The following is a 15,909-nucleotide window of genomic DNA, read 5'->3' on the forward strand; positions in this document are numbered from 1 at the left end:
TAGCAACACCAAACATTTATTTGAAACAGCCTCGTTTCTGCCCACATTTCCCAATTGTCAACCAGCAATTATTTTACAGAACAAATATAGTAATGATGCAATCGTAGTTCTTTATTTAATTTTGTATATATATTGGAACCAAATTTTCCTAAGTATCATGAACTTTCTGAGCAATGACAAATTGCTCTTACCACCAGTAGCCCAAAGAAAAATCTTATCCTGAAAAATAACAGAAACATATGCTTGAGAAAGTTTCAATGTAATGTAATTCTCCAATTCAGTTTACATATATTGTTTATCTTCACTTTGGGGGAACTATTTTATTTATGATGGGTGTGTGAACAGTATATTCATTTAAATAAATGAGATCAGATCATCTAGTTCCAGAAAAAGGAAATCCTAGGTCAGGAATATCAGTTTGATACAAAAGCAAATCTCCCTCTTCTCAACAATTTACCTAACCCTCTACGCTGGAAGAATACACTATATTACAAAGTATGTACATTTTAAATTTACTATATTAGCTATTTTGTCCTAGCCTGATTCAGCAATTAGAACTAGTTTTGTGTACTGAGAGCCTATACTCAGTGCAACTGGATTGAGATCAAAGTCATTTTTAAAATAATCTTTATTGTCACAAGTAGGCTTACATTAATACTGGAATGAAGTTACTGTGAAAATCCCCTAGTCGCCACACTCTGGCACCTGTTCGGGTACATGGAGAAAGAATTCAGAATGTCCAATTCACCTAACAAGCACGTCTTTCGGGACTTGTGGGAGGAGATCCACACAGACACGGGGAGAACGTGCAGACTCTGCACAGACAGTGACCCAAGGCAGGAATTGAACCTGGGACCCTGGTGCTTTGAAGCAACAGTGCTAACCACTGTGGTACCATGCGGACACAGGGTGCAACCCATGCACCTTACATGAAAGAAAGGTTGTGGCTAACCTGTACCATAAAGTTTCCCTACCCTTTTTAAGACTTTAGCTGAGGAACGTTTTGCTTACTTTAAATGGGACTAAAGTAACATTTTACTCTTTTAAAAAAGGTAACAAACTTGAATCAGCACACACATTTAAATTTATCCAGGATAATAGGATAAAGGTCTCTCCGCTCTGAGTGTCAGGGTCCTAGTGAAATCTATTGAGGAAGCTTCAATCCAGTTGCTAAGTGTTATATGCCAATAATTGCCAATCTTATTCAGAAATGGCTCATTTGAAGATGAAAATTTCACATGGTGGAGTGCAGGTTACTTTTTGTACTTGTATTAGTTAAAACCCAGGTAAATTTGGGGAAAAGCAAGATTTGCATTTATATAGTGATTTTAGTCATTGAGTTACTTTTGAAGGGTAGTCACTGTTGTGATTCAGAAAACACGACAACCAATTTTGGTGCACTGCAAACTCACACAAACAGCAACGCGATAATAACCAGATAAGCTGAGGGATAAATACTGGCCAGGACACCAGAGGATCCCTCCGCTGCTGCTCTTCAAAATAGTGCCCTGGGATCTTTTACGCCCACGAGAGCAGACTGGCAGAGCCTTGGTTTAACCTCACCCAAAAGATGGCACTGCCCATAGTGCAGCACTGCACATCCTCAGAGCCACACAGTGTCAACCTTGATTTCTGTGCTCAAGGTCTGGAGAAGGACTTGAAACCCAGAATCTTGTAATTGAAAGGGCTACAGCGGAGGTTCTTTACAGCGCATTGTGCTGGATCTGACCTGGGGGAGTGGTTGATCTGGACAATGGGCACCTGAATGGAAAAAGGTTTCACCACCATCAGCACAAAAACAAGAAAAAAACTTTATGTACAAAGTGAATGTTAAAAGTGACAAAGTAAAAGTAAACACATATGAAGCAACAGAAGAGGATGTGAAGGCTTACTGAGCATGACAAACATTAGATTGGAATATCAGCAGCTTTCCATTCGTTATACAACATAAAAGATTGCCATTATAATTCCACATGTTCGATCAGGCTGGCTCTTTCAAGAAGGTCAACATTCACTAGTAAAACACATCTTTCCCAAGAAAAATCTAAATCTCAATTCTCTGAAGCTGGCCTTCTGGAAGGTAACTTGAACAACTTTCACAAAAAAAGAAAAAAAATACAAAGGTCAGGATTATGCCCATCTTATACAATGTTTCCTTTACAGAAGCATGCACAAAGGAAAACTCATAACACAGGGAAAAAAATCCAAAAGGTTTTGACAGTTCAACCTTTTGAAAGCTCTCCGAACCAGAGTGTACAATGCAGGCCTGGAGCATCAAATGAGTCTTGATAGCCAAGTAGTGTTCCAGCTAATGCAGGCTGATTTCCTGTAGTAAATAATTTCAAAACATGCAATTAAAAGTAGGGAATATGGGATGCTTGGAGAAGATTAAAAAAACTAACCGGTGAGATAATTAAGAATGAATATCTGAAAAATTGTTATAATAATAATAATCTTTATTGTCACAAGTAGGCTTACATTAACACTGCAATGAAGTTACTGTGAAAAACCCCTAGTCCCTACACTCCGGCGCCTATTCGGGTACACAGAGGGAGAATTCAGAATGTCCAAATGACCTAACAGCACGTCTTTCGGGACTTGTGGGAGGAAACCGGAGCAAACTGAGGAAACCCACGCAGACACAGGGAGAACGTGCGGATTCCGCACAGATAGTGACCCAAGTCGGGAATCGAACCTGGGACCCTGGCGCTGTGAAGCAACAGTGCTAACCACTGCGCTACCATGCCGCCCATCTGACAGAAAGTCACTGGAACCCTTGAATCTTAAAACCTTAAACGACATGGCTGGGTTCATAAAGCTGGAGAGGATTAAGTTTGCCTTGAGAGGGTCTGAACAGGGGTTCTACAGGCTGTGGCAACCGTTCCTAGACTACCTCGCGGAGCGTTAGAGGAAGGTCGGTCAGCAGCAGCAACCCTGGGGGGGGGGGGGGGGGGAAGAGAAGAGATGTTTGAGGGGATGGATGAGCAGGAGATAACATGGAGGGTGGGGGAAACTGGCACGTGCAGGCGAGAGCCAGTGTATAAAGCTATGTAAATATTCCATTTTGCCATGTATGTATCTTGCTCAGCGTGATTTTGTGTTATTTTGTTACGGGGGTGGGGGGGGTTATTGTTTGCAAGGGGAAAAAATTGTGTTGTTAAAAAACTTTAATAAATATATTTTTTTTAAAAAAGAATCTTAAAACCTCTCCAGTATATTTCAAGCCCTACAGCTTCCAACTTTTCCCCCTTCTCTCTGAGAGAATGTTGGGTACAGTTCCACCTCGCCCATTGAACCACCTTACACGTGAACCTGGACAACAAATAACAGCCAGCAATTTGGTAGTGGACAGAATCAAAACCAAGCCTGATCCTGTTCTCAGCTAACACTCACAGAAGCAGATTTTTCACCAGCGGTCACTAGACAGTAATTGGTGACTGTAATGCGAGCTAATATGCACTCCAGAACCCTGACATATTGGGATGAAATGTGGCGCTCCTAAAGGTATCCAGGCAGAGATCAACTAACTCAACATAAAGTAGGAAGGGGACCCGATGTCACACGTTGGCCAAACAAGGCAAGGATAGCATACTTCCTTCCTGGAAGGGCATTTAGTGAACCAGATGGGTTTTTCCAACAATTAATGATAGTTTCATGGTCAGCATTACTCGGGCTAACTTTACATGAAAAGAGATTTATTAACGGAATTCAAACTCCACCATCTGCCGTGGTGGGATTTGAACCCATGTCCTCAGATCATTAGCCCGCATCTCTGGAGAGCTAGACCAGCGACATTACCACTACGCCGTCACAGGAGTGAAATATCTCTTTCAGCAGAAAGATCCTACTTATCTCACTGCAATCTAAACAGAGCATGATCATAGTACCAGACTTTCCCAGGTACATATTACCTGACAGCGGAATGATGCAGAGCTCTCTTCAGAGGATATAATTTCCTTAGTGCAAGAACGTAAAATAGTATGACATCTTTCATAACCTCAGGACATCCCAAACTGCTTCACGGTCAATGAGGTGTAAAATAAAAACAGAAAATGCTGGAAGCAAATCCTGCATTTATCAGCAATCCTTCTCGGAGCGACCACACCCACCTGAAACATCAACTCTTGTTTCTTGGGGCAGCACGGTGGCGCGGTGGGTTAGCCCTGCTATCTCACGGCAGAGGTCCCAGGTTCGATCCCAGCTCTGGGTCACTGTTCATGTGGAGTTTGCACATTCTCCCCGTGTTTGCGTGGGTTTCACCCCCACAACCCAAAGATGTGCAGGGTAGGTGGATTGGCCACGCTAAATTCCCCCTTAATTGGAAATCATGAATTGGGTACTCTAAATTTATTTTTAAAAACCTCTTGCTTCACAGGTGCTGCCAGACCTGCTGAGTACTTCCATCATTTTCTGCTTTTACTTCAGAATTCCAACACCTGCAGCACTTTACACTTGTACTTTTGAAGTGCAGTGAGCTTTAACTTAGGAAATGTGACATTGAATTTGTGCGATGTCCCATTCATCTGTTTTTGGCGTTGATTGAGGGATGAATGTTTGAACAGTGCTGTGGAATCTTTTATGGGGCAGGGATGCAGTTTAACATGTCATCCAAAAGAGAGCGCCTTCAACAATGGATAAAAGCAAATTCCTGCAGATGCTGGAATCTGCAACAAAAGAGAAAATGCTGGAAAACCTCAGCAGGAAAATGCTGCCGGAGCTGCTGAGATTTTCCAGCATTTTCTCTTTCGCACCTCCAACAATGCAGCATTCCCTTAGTAATGCGCTGAAGTGTTTGTCTAGATAATATGCTGAAGTCTCCGAGTTGGGACTTGAACCCAGAACCTGACTCAGAGGCAAGAGTGCTGTCACTGACCTAAAATTGACACTATCCTGGATTTTACGGTGGCAATGACAGTGAAACTGTTCACATTCACAAGTGATTCTTCCACTGATACTGACACCAACTTTGGGAGTTTACGCCTGCACAGTTACAGAAATCCAGAAGTTGCCGCCAGTGATCTATCCTGCTCCAGAGGGTGCCCTATGGAGGTTTCCTCTGGATTACAATCATTGGCAAGAACTTCCACTCATATCCTGTTAGCTGTAAAAACCCTTGAAAACACTTTGTTGAATGAGGTGTAACTGCAGCAGGTAGAGGGGTCTAGGTGTCCTCATACATGAAACGCAAAGTTAACATGCAGGTAGAGCAAGGAATTAGGAAGGCCAATGGATAGTTGACCTTTATTGCAGGGGATAGAATGTAAAAACAGGGAATTCTTGTTACAATTGTACAGGATGTTGGTGTGGTGAGAGCACACCTAGAGTACTGTGTACAGAGGGATATATTTGTACTGGAGACAGTTCAGAGAAGGTTCACGAGGTTGTTTCTGGGACGAACGAGTTCTATGATGAAAGATTGAACAGGTTGGGTCAATCCTCATTTTATGAGACATAGAGGTGATTCAATTGAAACAGATGAGATTAGCAGGCGCGTGATACAGTAGATGCTGAGAGGATGTTTCCCGCATGGGGAATCTAGAACTAGGGGCATATTTCAGAATAAGAGATCTCCCATTTAAGACGGAGATAAGGTGTTTATTTTCTGAGGGTTGTGGAACTTTAGAATTCTCCACCGCTATATGTAGGCGGAGGCATTGAACATATTTAAAAGAGACAGATTTTTGAACTACAAGGGAGTTAAGGGTTACGGGGAACAGGCAGGTAAGTGGTGTTGGGGCCATAATCTCCTCAGCCATGATCTTACTGAATGGTAGAGCAGGCTTGAGGAGCCATCTGGCTTACCCATGCTCCTATTTCTTACAAGAATCCAAGTTTATAATTACTGCTAAAACACCTTCACTGACCCTGAAAAGCTAATTTTATATTTGTGGAATGTTGCATTTTTCCATTATGATTAGCATCCACATTTTAAAAAATTTACAGGGTTGCTTATAAATATTTTTGCTTCTATCCTGATCTAATCTGAATTATTGAATTTAAATTTAAATTAGTCAGAGCTTTTAGCTTCCTTTGTTCGCTGTCTGTGATGATACTTTTAATGTGGCTGGCTGCTTACCCCGCTGACATCACTAATGCTGGCTACCTGGAGATCCACTTGACTTTCACCAGCTTTAAACTGCTATTGGGAATGTTCCCAGTCCACACTAAATCGTCTTCAGCTGCTTTCTTTGAGGTCAAAGGCTGTTACTTTGCCACTGACAGAAAATTCTAGTCTCTTGTGCATCTTACGGGCTGGTTTCGAATACAGATGTATAATCCAACATTTTCCGACAGTAAAATATACCCGATTGCATGAAGTGTGAAAAGGTCACAGTCGCCCATGGCAAAAACCATTGATTGGAAACCAAAAACAGCTTCCAATCCCATACTGAAAATTTGTGTTTACGCCAAAATTATTGTCCTTTGGCTGATGCATTCTATAATTCTTTGTTGATGCTGTTTATGTTTAGCCAGTGTTGCGTAGGTGCCCTCGGGGAAAATATAAATCTTCTTCCAGAGCTTTGCACCAAAAGTATTTTCCTTCTCTACCCCGCCCCACCACAGAAAGACTCTTAAATTTTTACCTAACTCAAACGGTGAGGATTACAGCTTTTTGTTCATCATCGCCAGCCATGACAAATGATGGAGTGCTCCTGCCATGCGCGCAGATGGGCCCAAAGCTACAGATGAAGAGCTCAGAGGTAGGTGAAATTTACTCTGCCCAACTGATGCAACAGATAACAGAGGTGAGACCGGGACAGACTCCTCCTGGACATTGCTGAATAAAGACACCGTAGCAGGCTGAATGGATTCTTTTTGCAGGGTCTCAGAAGTGCAGCGGGAGACTATTGAGGAAACAAAAAGAGTATTGATTAATTAATGTGCGCTATAATCCAGCCAGCATGGAGAAGTATCTCTACGTTTTGCTGAGTGCGTCTTTGTTCAAGCCAAACTGTGATGTGTTCAGTGACAGTGGGTTGATTTGCATGGTTTGCCCAAACTTAATATTCTATTAAAACGGAGTGATTCAATTATCGCGGCCGTTCGCTTTATTGTTTTAATTTCCAGATTATTTGGGAGCGGTTTTGCATTTTTGTCTAAACTTTTGACAAATTCTCTCTCTACTTTTAGCCATTCCTCCTTTCTCCAAACGCACCCTGTGTAATTTCTGTTGGCCAGGAAGGACAGTTCAACAGACAGGCATCTCTGGGTAGAGAATATATCACATCCCCCTCCCCCGATTGGTGCAACGGACCACTTTGGAGTATTTCCCCCCTTTTCCAAAAAATATTAAGGTCTCAAACTGGCAATTAAGTGAAAGCCAAAGTCTTGATGACTACTGAGACTAGGTTTGATCAAACACAAGATTTTTAAAAATTCACTCTTATATCTACGTTTATTATAATCACAGACTTAAAATAACGTAGTGGCTTAAGACAAGTGTCAATGAGTGAAGCACAATAGACTGGACTGTTAACTGGAAAGCTAGCCTTTCTTCCTTAAAATGAAAATATGTTCACTGTGGGTCACAGATTCACTGAAACCTGTTGAGAAGGAATGCGATCCTTAAGATTTTTCCTTGATCCTTAAGATTTTTCCTTTATCTTTGTACCTGTGCAATTCAGAAAATCATGGCGGCTCAGCATTATACACCGATCTGCATGAACATTATAATGTTAATGCTGTTGGTCTACACTTTCCATGGAAATGTGAGCAATGGCCATGACATTTAGTATGTGCTGATTAACTACTGCTTTCTCTACTGAGATGAGCAACTATCACCCTTGAATGAAAACATACACACTTCTTTCATGGATGGAATTATATCCAAACATGCAAATCAGAGTAATTACAAAATAATTATGAATAAGGAAGGCTATTTGGCTCAGTTTAACCATCCATGCAAAATGACTCTGAAGTTTCTCCAATGACACACCTAAACGATTTCAAGATTTTTCACCTGGATCATTCTATCCAGGGGCCCACTGTGTGCCGGTCGCGGGAAAAACCTCACCTCCCCCCCCCCCCCCCCCCACACACACACACGACGTACAGCTCCTTTAGCACGGTCACAATCATCTCCCACCTTTCCTCAAACTCCCCTGCTGAGCCCCTTAACTCATACTTTATCTTCTCTAACCGCAGGAAGTCGTACAGGTCACCCAACCAAGCCGCTATCCCCGGTGGCGATGCCGACCGCCACTCCAGCAAAATTTGTCGCCGTGCAATCAGAGAGGCGAAGACCAAGGCATCGGCCTTCCTCCTCTCCATGTGCTCCGGCTTCTCTGAAACCCCAAATATCGCCACCAAAGGGTCCGGGGTCCACCTCCTCCTCCACTATTCTGGCTAAGACCACGAACACTCCCGCCCAGAATCTTCCCAATTTTTCACAACCCCAAAAACATGTGCGCATGATTCGCTGGCCCCCGCCCACACCCATCTGCTACCCCCTGAAAGAACCCACTTATTCTCGCCCGAGTCATATGCACCCTGTGCACCACCTTAAACTGTATCAGGCTCATCCTTGCACAAGAGGAGGTCCCGTTTACCCTTCGCAGTGCCTCACTACATACTCCCCAATTGATCTCCATTCCCAACTCCGCTTCCCATTTCTCCTTGATCTTCACCACCCGCTCGCCTCCCTCCTCCCCCAGCCACTTTTTAATATCCCCAATTCTTCCCTCCCCTTCCACATCCGGAAGCAGCAGTCGCTCCAGCAGGGTGTATCCCGGCAATCTAGGGAACCCCTTCCAGACCTTTCGTGCAAAGTCCTTAACCTGTAGATACCGGAACTCACTCCCCCTCGGCAGCTCTACCCTCTCCCTTAACTCCTCCAGACTGGCGAACACTTCCTCCAAATACAAATCCCTCACCTTGACCAGCCCCATTGCCCTCCACCTCCTGTATACACTATCCATCCTCCCCGGCTCAAACCCATGATTCTCGCACAGCGGCGTTAGCACCGACATCCCTTCCACCCTAGAATGCCCCCTCAGCTGATTCCATATCTTCACCGTGGACTGCACCACTGGGCTCCCTGAATACCTACTCGGAGCCATTGCCAATGCTGCCGTCACCATAGCCCTCAAACTAGACCCATTACAAGATTCCTCCTCCATCCTAACCCACTCTACCCCTTCTCCTTCCCACCACCGCCGCACCTTGTCCACATTCGCCACCCAATAATAATGAAGCAAGTTTGGCAACGCCAACCGTCCCCCCTGCTGCCTCTGCCGCAGGGTCCTCGCCACCCTTGGCACCTTCCCCGTCCATACAATGTCAGAAATGATCGTGCCCACTTTCCGAAAAAAGGCCTTTGGTATAAAGATCGGGAGAGCCTGAAAGATAAACAAGAACCTCGGCAGAATATTCATTTTCACCACTTGGACCCTCCCCACCAACGTTAAGTGCAGTGTATCCCACCTCTTAAAATGCTCCCTGGCCCACCAGCTTTGTTAAGTTCCACTTATGGAGACTTCCGGTTGCGGCTATGCGGAGCTAAGCCGCACATTCGGCGGCTCCAGCTAAAACGGACTTTTGGGCTCTCTTGAGGAGCACCAACGGCAGTTTTTTCGACAACCTCTATTGTGGGAAGGTGAGCAAGGTCCCCCCTCCATAGTATATGGAAATGACCAGGAGTGGAGCGGTCAATGCTGACGGCGATCGAGGGGTTAGTGGAGACCTAGAAGGCCCAAGGTGCGGCGATCCAGGCGGTGCGGGAGAAGACCGCGGAGAATGAGGATGAGATCTTGGGCCTGGCGGTGAAGGTGGAGGCGCATGAGGCGTTGCACAGGAGGTGGGCGGAAAGATTAGAGGACCTGGAGAACAGGTCGAGGAGGAAGAATCTTCGGATTCTGGGTCTCCCTGAAGGAGTGGAGGGGGCCGATGCTGGAGCATATGTGAGCACGATGCTCAATTCGCTGATGGGAGCGGGGGCCTTTCCGCATCCCCTGGAGCTGGATGGGGCTCATCGGGTCCTGGCGAGGAGACCCAAGGCCAATGAGCCGCCACGGGCGGTGGTGGTGAGGTTTCACCGTCTCGTGGATAGAGTGTGTGTTGAGATGGGCCAAGAAGGAGTGGAGCAGCAGGTGGGAGAATACGGAGATCCGAATCTACCCGCGGAGGTGGCAAAGAAGAGAGCTGGTTTTAATCGGGCCAAGGCGGCGCTCCATCGGAAGGGGGTGAGGTTCGGAATGCTGCAGCCAGCGAGATTGTGGATCACATTTCAGGATCGACACCACTACTTTGAAACGCCCGAGGAGGCTTGGACCTTTATACAAACTGAAAAGTTGGACTCAAACTGAGGGTTTGTGGTTGTGGGGGGGGGGGAGATGTCGGATGCATACAGGATTTTAACTATGCATCGGGAATGTTCCACGGGTTGGGTGATGGATGGGGGAAGAGATCTGATGGGGAGATTGTGAGCGAATGTGGGCGTCGGTGCTGGAGGGAGGGGAGGCCCGGGGATGGGGGAATTGGGATAAGGCCGCAAAAGGAGCTGCGCCAGAGGGAGCGGGGCCGGCTTAGGAAAGTGCGGGCTTTTTCCCCGGGTTAGGGAAAGACAGAGGGGGCGGTGGGGTGGAGGAGCACTCACTGACTGCTGGGGAGGGGGGGGGGGGGTCAATGGGATGGCGGGGGAGGCCCGGGTCAGCAGGAGTCAGCTGACTTACGGGAGTGTTATGGGGGGGGAGCAAAAGAGCTAGACATGGGTCCAGCGGGGGAGATATTGGGTTGCTGCTGCATTGGCCGATGGGGAACTGGAAACAGAAGAGGTGGTCGGGACGGGGGTCCCCAGCCTGGGGGACTGGAGGGTGTGGGGTGTGGGAGGCGCGGGCACGGGACTGGCCCAGAAAAGGAGATGGCTAGTCGGCAAGGGGGGGGGGGGGGAGAAAGCCCCCCAATCCAGCTGATAACCGGCCCATTCAGGCCCTTCACATTCCAAGTTAAGAGGGCCCGAGTGTTTGCGCACTTAAAGGGACTGAAGGCAGACGTGGTCATGCTTCAGGAGACACATTTGAAGGTGGCAGACCAGGTCAGGTTACGAAAGGGATGGGTAGGACAGGTATTCCATTCGGGGCTGGATGCGAAGAACAGAGGGGTGGCAATACTGGTGGGGAAGCGGGTGTCGTTTGAGGCCAAGAATATTGTAGTGGATAATGGAGGTCGATACGTGATGGTGAGCGGTAGGCTACAGGGGGTGTGGGTGGTATTGGTGAACGTCTACACCCCGAACTGGGATGATGCTGGATTTATGAAGCGCATGTTGGGGCGGATTCCGGATCTGGAGGCAGGAAGCTTGATAATGGGAGGGGGGATTTCAACACAGTGCTGGACCCAGCATTAGATCGCTCCAGATCTAGGACGGGGAAGCGGCTGGCCGCAGCCAAGGTGCTTAGGGGGTTTATGGACCAGATGGGGGGAGTAGATCCATGGAGATTTGCTAGGCCCCTGGCCAGGGAATTTTCTTTTTTTTCTCACGTGCACAGAGCCTACTCCTGGATAGATTTTTTTGTTTTGAGCAGGGCGCTGATTCCGAAAGTGGAGGGAACGGAGTACTCGGCCATAGCCATCTCAGACCACGCCCCGCACTGGGTGGAGCTGGAGTTAGAGGAGAGGAGAGGGACCAACGCCCGCTGTGGCGTCTGGATGTGGGATTACTGGTGGATGAGGTGGTGTGCGGGAGGGTGCATTGAAAGGTATTTGGAGGCCAACGACAATGGGGAGGTGCAGGTGGGGGTAGTGTGGGAGGCGCTGAAGGCGGTGGTCAGGGGAGAGTTAATCTCCATCAGGGCTCACAGGGAGAAGAGAGAGGGCAGGGAAAGGGAGAGGTTAGTGGGAGAGATCCTAAGGGTGGACAGGAGATGTGCAGAGGCCCCCGAGGAGAGACTACTTAGGGAGCGGCGAAGTCTCCAGACGGAATTCGACCTGTTGACCACGGGGAAGGCAGAGGCACAGTGGAGGAAGGCACAGGGGGCGACGTACGAGTATGGGGAGAAGGCGAGCCGGATGCTGGCACATCAGCTCCGTAAGAGGATGGCAGCGAGGGAGATAGATGGAGTCAAGGATAGCAGGGGAACTACGGTGCGGAGTGCGGTGAAAGTAAATGAGGCATTTAAGGACTTCTATGAGGAGCTGTACAGATCTCAGCCCCCAGCGGGGGAAGAGGGGATGCAAAGATTTCTTGATCAACGGAGGTTCCCGAGGGTGGAGGAGCAGGAGGTGGCTGGTTTGGGGGCGCCAATTGGGCCGGAGGAGCTGGTTAAAGGACTGGGGAGCATGCAGGCGGGGAAGGCCCTGGGGCCAGATGGGTTCCCGGTTGAGTTTTACAGGAAGTATGCGGACCTGTTAACCCCGTTGCTGGTGAGGACTTTCAATGAGGCAAGGGAGGGGGGGACCCTGCCCCCGCCTATGTCCGGGGCACTGATTTCTCTGATCCTGAAGCGGGACAAGGACCCACTGCAATGTGGGTCATATAGACCGATCTCGCTCCTCAATGTGGACGCTAAGCTGCTGGCAAAAGTGCTGGCGACGAAAATTGAGGACTGTGTCCCGGGGGTGATTCATGAGGACCAGACGGGATTTGTAAAGGGCAGGCAGCTAAACACCAATGTGCGGAGGCTCCTAAACGTGATTATGATGCCATCGGTGGAGGGAGAGGCGGAGATGGAGGCAGCTATGGACGCGGAGAAGGAGAACACCCTTTGACTGGGTGGAGTGGGAGTATCTCTGGGAAGTGTTGCGGAGGTTTGGGTTTGGGGAGGGGTTTATTAGTTGGGTTAAGCTTCTATATAGAGCCCCGGTGGTGAGTGTGGCTACGAATCGGCGGAGGTCGGAGTATTTTCGGCTGTATCGAGGGACGAGGCAGGGGTGCCCCGTTGTTTGCATTAGCAATTGAGCCTTTGGATATGGCATTAAGGGAGACCAGGAACTGGAGGGGGGTGGTCCGAGGGGGAGAGGAGCATCGAGTGTCGCTGTATGCAGACAACCTGTTGCTGTATGTGGCGGATCCAGTGGAGGGGATGGTGGAGGTCATGCGGATCCTAAGAGAGTTTGGGGTCTTCTCGGGCTACAGGCTCAACGTAGGGAAGAGTGAGCTCTTTGTGGTGCATCCGGGGGACCAAGGAAGAGGGATAGATGACCTACCGTTGAGGAGGGCGGAAAGGAGCTTTCGGTACGTGGGGATCCAGGTAGCTCAGAGCTGGGGGACCCTGCACAAACTTAATTTGACGCGGCTGGTGGAGCAGATGGAGGAGGACTTCAAACGATGGGATGTGTTGCCACTCTCGCTAGCGGGCAGGGTACAGTCAATTAAAATGATGGTCCTCCCGAGGTTTCTTTTCTTGTTCCAGTGCCTTCCTATTAGGATTACCAAGGCCTTATTTAAGCGGGTAGGTAGGAGCATCATGGGCTTTGTGTGGGCAAACAAGACCCCGAGGGTAAGGAGGGGGTTTCTGGAGCGTAGTAGGGACAGGGAGGGCTGGCGTTGCCGAATCTGGAGGGCTATCATTGGGCAGCCAACGTAGCGATGATCCGTAAGTGGGTGATAGAGGGAGAGGGGGTGGCATGGAAGAGGTTGGAGATGGCGTCCTGCAAAGGAACGAGCCTGAGGGCGCTGGTGACGGCACCGCTGCTGCTCTCGCCGACAAGGTACACCACGAGTCCGGTAGTGGCGGAAACGCTAAAGATCTGGGGGGAGTGGAGACGACATAGGGGTGAGATGGGAGCCTCGGTGTGGTCCCCGATCCGGGAGAACCACCGGTTCGTCCCAGGGAGGATGGATGGGGGGTTTCGGAGCTGGCATCGGGCAGGGATCAGAAGGATGGGGGACCTGTTTATAGACGGGACGTTTGCGAGCCTCGGGGCGCTGGAGGAGAAGTTCAGGTTACCCCCGGGAAATGCGTTCAGGTATATGCAAGTGAGGGCGTTTGTGAGGCGGCAGGTGAGGGAATTCCCGTCGCTCCCGGCACAGCGGATCCAGGACAGGGTGATTTCGGGTGTATGGGTCGGAGAGGGCAAGGTTTCGGCGATATATCAGGAGATGAAAGAAGAGGGGGAGGCTTTGGTAGAGGAGCTGAAGGACAAGTGGGAGGAGGAGTTGGGGGGAGGAGATCGAAGAGGGTCTATGGGCGGATGCCCTGAGTAGGGTTAATTCCTCTTCCTCATGTGCCAGACTCAGCCTGATACAGTTTAAGGTTGTTCACAGAGCGCATATGACGGGGGCGAGGTTGAGTAGGTTCTTTGGGGTGGAGGACAGATGTGGGAGGTGCTCAGGAAGCCCGGCGAATCACGTCCACATGTTTTGGTCGTGCCCGGCCCTGGAAGGGTTCTGGAGGGGTTTCGCGAGGACTATGTCCAAGGTGGTGAAAGTCCAGGTCAAACCAAGTTGGGGGCTGGCATTATTTGGGCTGGCGGACGAGCCGGGAGTGCAGGAGGCGAAAGAGGCCGGCATTCTGGCCTTTGCGTCCCTGGTAGCCCGGCGGAGGATCTTGCTATTATGGAAGGACGCGAAGCCCCCAGTGTGGAAGCCTGGATAAATGACATGGCAGGGTTCATTAAGCTGGAGAGGATAAAGTTTGCCCTGAGAGGGTCTGCACAGGGGTTCACCAGGCGGTGGCAACCGTTCCTAGACTAACTCACGGAGCGTTAGAAGGAGCTCGGTCAGCAGCAGCAGCCCGGGGGGGGGGGGGGGGGGGGGGGGGTTATTTCTTTCGGGGGGGGGGGGGGCGGTATTTGGGTGGGTGGGGGAGGGTTTTTTTCCCAGGTAGTATTTGTACTAACATATGGGAGGGTTAATATGTGCGGGAGAAACCCATTGTATAAGTTCTGTACTATGTTTGCTTGATATGTTTATGTGTTGTTTTGCTCTTTTGTCTTTTTCTTTTCTGTTACGGGCGGGGCGGGGTGGGGGGGGGGGGGTTTAACTGGTTGAAAATTTTTGTTGGAAAAACTTTGAATAAACATTTTTTTTAAAAGTTCCACTTATGGAGTCCCGTCCATTCCCTCGCTACCTGAATCCCCAAGTACCTAAACCTATCCCTCGGTACCATAAATGGCAGCCCCCCTAAATTAGCACACTGTGCCAGCTCATTTACCGGGAATACCTCGCTTTTCCCTACATTCAGCTTGTATCCCGAGAACCCTCCAAACCTCCCCAACAGGCCCATAATCCTTCCCATACTCTCCAACGGATCCGAAACATACAACAAGAGGTCATCGGCATAGAGCGACACCCAGTGCTCCCTCTGTCCCCTCATTATCCCCTGCCACTCTGCCGACCCCGAGAGTCATCGTCAATGGCTCTATGGCCAGCGCAAACAGCAGCGGCGACAGCGGGCACCCCCGCCTCGTACCCCTTTGAAAGTCAAAGCTTTGTGAGCTCATATCATTCATCCTCCTGGCAACACATACAGCAACCGCACCCATGCCACAAATCTCGGCCCAAACCCAAACCTTCCCAAAGCTTCGAACAAGTACCGCCACTCCACCCGATCAAATGTTTTCTCTGCGTCCATGGACAACACCACCTCCGGTACCAGAGCTCTCGACGGATTAATCACCACATTCAACAGCCGTCTTATATCCCTCGCGAGCTGCCTGCCCTTCACGAAGCTTGTTTGTACTTCTGCAACCACCCCCGAGACACAATCCTCCATCCTCCCCGCCAACAACTTAGCCAATACTTTCACATCCGTGTTCAATAGTGATATGGGTCTATACGACCCACATTCCACCGGGTCCTTCCCTTTTTGGGGGATTAGTGTGATTACTGCCTGCTTCATCGTCTCCGGTAACTCCCCCTTCTCCAGCGCTTCATTAAACGCCCACAACAGATGTGGTGAAAAATCTTCCGATAAAAAAAGCAGTACCAGAGAGCCAGAAGCCTTGAAAATGAATGATTTAATAATAAAT

General features: G+C 48.9%; 1 protein-coding gene across 3 annotated transcripts in view; it reads right to left on the minus strand.

The window, feature by feature from the left end:
• LOC140394473 (tudor domain-containing protein 5-like) overlaps positions 1 to 15,909 on the minus strand; it is a 67,061-nt gene continuing 51,152 nt past the window's right edge. For 2 of the 3 annotated variants that reach the window (XM_072481769.1, XM_072481767.1), the window contains exons 18-19: positions 6,585 to 6,845; positions 1 to 2,326 (exon numbers count right to left, since the gene is read on the minus strand). In XM_072481769.1, coding sequence (XP_072337870.1) covers positions 6,604 to 6,845 — 242 coding nt within the window. In that variant the 3' untranslated portion in view covers positions 1 to 2,326; positions 6,585 to 6,603. The remainder of the gene's footprint in view (positions 2,327 to 6,584; positions 6,846 to 15,909) is intronic. The other variant, XM_072481768.1, reaches the window with a different exon arrangement.

The sequence above is a fragment of the Scyliorhinus torazame genome, chromosome 17, assembly GCF_047496885.1.
Source record: "Scyliorhinus torazame isolate Kashiwa2021f chromosome 17, sScyTor2.1, whole genome shotgun sequence".
Lineage (NCBI taxonomy): Eukaryota > Metazoa > Chordata > Chondrichthyes > Carcharhiniformes > Scyliorhinidae > Scyliorhinus > Scyliorhinus torazame.